Below are 4,532 nucleotides of genomic sequence, written 5' to 3' on the forward strand. Positions count from 1 at the left end.
AGCAACAGCAAAACCAGCAGCTGCGCAGCAGTTAGCAGCGTCAGCAGAAGCTGCTACAGCACTTGCTGAAGCAGCAGCAGCAGCACCTGCTGCAGCAACAAGTTGAATTTAGTGGCGCCTACGTAGCAGCAGCTGCTAATGCATCATCAACTGCAGAAGCAACAGCTGTTAACGTCTTTGTATAGAGACCCAAATGCTGCGGCAGCAGCAGCAGCAGCAGCAGCGGCGGCAGCTGCTGCTGCTGCTGCTGCTGCAACATTGTTGAACTTGGTTAAGCCTCCGCTGGCTGCAGCAGTTCCTGTGTGGGCTGTGGCCAGCGTCCGTGCAATCCATTTTGGCCGCTGCTGCTGCTGCTGTTGCTGCTGCTGCAGCTACTGTTGCTGCTCTCGTTCCTAATGCGTTGCTGCTCCTGCTGCTGCTGCTGCTGGTGCTGTCCCTAATCCTGTTGTTGTTGCTCTTGCTTCTGCAACTTTTGCTGCTGCCGATCTTGCTGTTTCTCCTGTTCCTGTTGCTGTTAGTTCCTGTCCATGCCGCTGCTTTTTCTGCTGCTGCTGCTGCTGTTGTTGCTGCTGCTGCTGCTTTCGCTGCTTCTTTCTTTTGCAGCTGTGTTGCTCGTGCGGCTGCTCTTCCTGCTGCTGCTGCCGGTGGTGCTGCTTTTGCTGTCTTCGGTGCTGCTGCTTCTGCTGCTGCTGACGGTCCTCTTGCTGGTGTTGCATCTGCTGCTGCTTTTACAGCGGCTGCTGTTACTGCCCCCTTCTGTTGCTGCTATTGCTGCTGCTGCTGCTGCTGTTGCTGCTGCTCCTTCCAAGCTGCACGTGGTGTTTCATTCGCTGCTGCTTCTTGTTGGGGGCTGCTGCTGTTGTTGCTGCTGCTTTAGCGCTGTCGATAAAACTGCAGCTTTTTGCTGCTGGTGGTGGTGCTGCTGCTGCTATTTCTGTGGCTGCTGTTGCTGTACAGGCTAGTGACTGCTGTGTATCTAAATGCCAGGATATGGAGAAAGCTAGGGTTTAGGGTTTAGGGTTTAGGGTTTGGATATTAGAGCTTGGAGGGGAGGCTAACAAGGGCGGGGGTTTAGAAAAACGCTGGCTAGGGTTTGGGGTTTTAGGGTTTAGGACCTAGAGGGACAAAAGCAAACAACCATTGGGGTTTAGAGACAAATAATTAGGGTTTAGAAAGTAGGGTTTGGGCGCAGAAAGATCTGCTGTGAAACACCTATACCCTAAACCCTAGGGTCTACGGTTTAGGGTTTAGGGATGTGAATAAATAGGCCTGAAAGGCGCGGGATTAGGGCTTGCAAAACACAAATTAGCGTTTCGAGTCAAACACACTAGGGTTTATAGACTACTAATTAGGGTTTAAAGACAAAAATCAGGGTTTACGGAAACAAAAAGTTAGGGTTTAGTGGAATGTGCAGGAATAGTTTCCCTTCACTCTCTGCAGTACGCACTAAACCCTAAACGCTAAACCCTAAACCCATAGGGGCGCTTTGGGGCGCAGTTCGCCACTTGATAATTACCTTTGGGGCCCCCAAGGGGGTCCCCAAAGGGGGCCCCCCCGTCCAAGGGGGGCCCCCAAGGGCCCTTGTGGGGGGCCCTCATGAGAGGGCGCTAGAGGGGGCCCCCAGGGGGCCCCCAAGAGGAGGCTCTAAGGGGTAGCCCTCAGGGAGGACCTAGGGGCCCCCCCAGGGAGGCCCTAGGGTTGCCCAGCGAACCTCTGGGGCCCCTAGGGGGCCCCCAGAGGTTCGCTGGGCAACCAGGAGGGCCCCATAGGGCCCCTCGGGAGCATAATTATAATATATTATTATTGTAATATAATTAAAATCAATTATAATTAGAATGATAATAACATATTACAAGTGTAATATTATTAAAATCTATTATAATTAAAATAAACTTATAAATAGCAAAATTCTTATTTGCGCACACTAAAGCAGTGTTTTATAAACGCATGGCGAGCCCTAGCACCGTGGGGTTTCGCTTGGGGTGTACGTACACCTGAACTATCCGCAGGCAGCAGCAGCAGAAGCAGCAGCAGCAGCAGCAGTTAAGTGCCCACAGCAGCATGTTCCCCAAACTGCTGCTGCCTTGTAACCCCTGGGATCGTCTGGGATCGTCTAGGGTCTTCCTTTTTTCTGGTGTACATACACCTCAGCTGTGTGCATGCAGCAGCTGTGGGGAGCCACAGCTCAGTGCAGCAAACCCTAATTTGAGGGTTTACAAAAGCTCACAAAACCCTGAAAGCAATTGGGGTATTATGGTCCCTTCTGCTGCCCACGCTGTTCTCCGCCCCTTCCTAGGGTTTAGCTAGGGTTTAGGGTTTAGTGCTTGACTTGAGACTCAAATTCAAAATTGATTTGATGTGTTCACAGCCACAAGGGCAGCTGCCAGCTTCATTAAAAAACGAAGTTCCTCCAGCTTCGCCAAAACCCTCACACCTCAGGGGCCCCCCTGAGGGGCCCCCCTGGGGGCCCCTTCTGTAGGGCCCCTCCGCACCTTCCTTGGACCCTAAGGGGGGCCCTGGGGGCCCCTCGTAGACCCTCTAAGGTCTTAAGGGGCCCCTTAAAGCCCCCCCTTGGAAGTACCCGTTCGGACCCATCAGTAGGGGGCCCCAATGGGCCCCCAGGGATGTCCCAAGGGGGCCCGGGGCCCCAACGAGGTCCCTTGGGGCCTCTGGGGGCCCCCAAGATGGTCCCACGGGGCCCTCGAGGGGCCCCCTGGGGGCTCCCAAATGGGCCTCCACTGTGTTCGCTCAGGCGCTCTGTCCCTTCAACGATCCTGGGATCCGATCCCAATTGACTTGGGATCGGATCCCGTCAGTGCTGGTAGTGGGCTGCTGCTGGCGTCGCTCCGTGTCTTCTCTCCAAATGTGCTATGTGTCTTTTCCCATAACTGCAGCTGCAGCAGCAGCTGCAGCAGCAGTTGCAGCAACAGCTGCAGCTGCAGCAGCAGCCACAGTCGCAGCAGCCGTCGCAGCAGCCGTAATAACCGGAGGAGCTGCTGCCGCAGTCAAGCCGCAGCAGCTGCTGCCACAGCCTCAGCCGCAGCGTTCACAGCCGAAGCCGCAGCCGCAGCAGCAGCAGCAGCAGCAGCAGCAGTTTATTGTTCGTTGGTGGACTTGAGTTTGAGGAATTCGACGACAGTGACAATCTGCATGTGGTCGCTGCGGAGGTCGAAGACTTGAGCGCCAGCAGTGACGGAAGCAAAGACATCAGGAAGGTCTTTAGTTTCGGTTTCAGTTTTGAGTCTTTTCTTCTCGCGCTCCCCTGCTGCTGCTGCTGCTGCTGCTGCTGCAGCACGCGCTGCCAGCAGCTGCTGCAGCTTCCTGCTGCTCTCCCCTGGCAGCCGCACAGCCACGCGGTCCAGAAAGCCCGCCCCTCTGGGCGAGCTGAGGGTCTTCTTCGCGAGGCAGCCCTTCAAGGCGTTGAAGGCCGTGTGGCCCTGCATGCATGCACGCATGCATGCATGCAAAGAGCCCCATTTTCGCGCAATTTCGCAAAGTTCAAAGCCCCAAAAATTGCACACTAATAGTACTCTCTTCTTCGCATTTAAGTCCAGCTTGGCAGCAGCAGAAATGACAAAAAACTGGCAAACTCCAGCAGCAAGACCAGCAGCACAGCCAGAAACCAGCAGCAGCAAAAGAAACGAGGAAAATGCACAAAGAGGACCAGAAAATACGAAAAAGAGCCAAAAGAAAGAAAAAGACCAAAAGGAAAACAAAGAGGAGCAAAAGAGAACCAAAAAGAAACAAAATGAAGCAAAAATGACTCAAAAAGAACCCAGAAAGAGCAAACACGAAGCAAAACATCCCGCAGCAGCAGCGGCAGCAGCAGCAGCAGCAGCAGCAGCAGCAAGTACCTTGGGGGCCTTGAAGGAAGGGTAGCTGCAGCCGCGCTGCCACTTGTAAGAGAAGCCAGCTCGGTAGCAAGTGCTAATTAAAGAAAAGCCCTGCTGCCGAAGGGCCCCGTGGAGGGTGGGGGCCCCCCCGGGGGCCCCCTCGGGGGGCCCCAGGGGCCTCCCCAGCCGGTCACAGCCCCACAAAAAGGGCAAATACTTTCTTTCCAATTCTGCTGCGGGGCCCCCCAGGGCCTCCACCAAATGTGCAGTCATCTTGAGGTTGTCGGCTGCAGCAGCAGCAGCACAACGCACAGCAATGCCGCTCTGCTGCTGCTGCTGCTTTTCGTGCTGCTGCTGCTGCTGCTGCTCCTGGCAGTGCTACTCGTGCTACTACTGCTATCGCGAGTCGTGCTGCAGAGCCACCACTACTACTGCTGCTAGAAGTACCGGTGATGCTGCTGTGCTGCTGCTGCTGCTACCGCTGCTACTCCTGCTGCTGCTGCTGCTGCTGCTACTGGAGCGTGGCTTACGGGTATCTTCAGGGAGGTTGATGGGAGCAGCAAAAGCGGGGTAAGTGGAACCCAATCCTCTCGTGAGTTTATAAAAATGAGAAAGAGAAGCTGCATTAAGATGTTCGTTCCAGTCTGCTGCCATTACAACTCCCAAGTCGAAAGAATCCAGACCTGCAGAGCAGCAGCA

General features: G+C 54.8%; 2 protein-coding genes across 2 annotated transcripts in view; both read right to left on the reverse strand.

The window, feature by feature from the left end:
• Positions 1-392: 392 nt before the first annotated feature.
• Positions 393-716, reverse strand: ETH_00007545 (uncharacterized protein; the record flags this gene model as incomplete). The annotated part of the gene is made up of 1 exon (XM_013375624.1): positions 393-716. One exon carries the CDS (start codon positions 714-716, stop codon positions 393-395), a length of 324 nt encoding a protein of 107 aa, XP_013231078.1.
• Positions 717-3,095: 2,379 nt separating this feature from the next.
• The window catches only part of ETH_00007550 (uncharacterized protein), a gene marked incomplete at both ends in the record, with an annotated part of 3,627 nt that continues 2,190 nt past the window's right edge, over positions 3,096-4,532 (reverse strand). Inside the window, 3 exons of the mRNA XM_013375625.1 lie at positions 3,096-3,437; positions 3,855-4,120; positions 4,364-4,516. Coding sequence (XP_013231079.1) covers positions 3,096-3,437; positions 3,855-4,120; positions 4,364-4,516 — 761 coding nt within the window. The remainder of the gene's footprint in view (positions 3,438-3,854; positions 4,121-4,363; positions 4,517-4,532) is intronic.

This window comes from Eimeria tenella, genomic scaffold (genome assembly GCF_000499545.2).
Source record: "Eimeria tenella Houghton genomic scaffold, Eth_scaff292, whole genome shotgun sequence".
Classification (NCBI taxonomy): Eukaryota; Apicomplexa; class Conoidasida; order Eucoccidiorida; family Eimeriidae; genus Eimeria; species Eimeria tenella.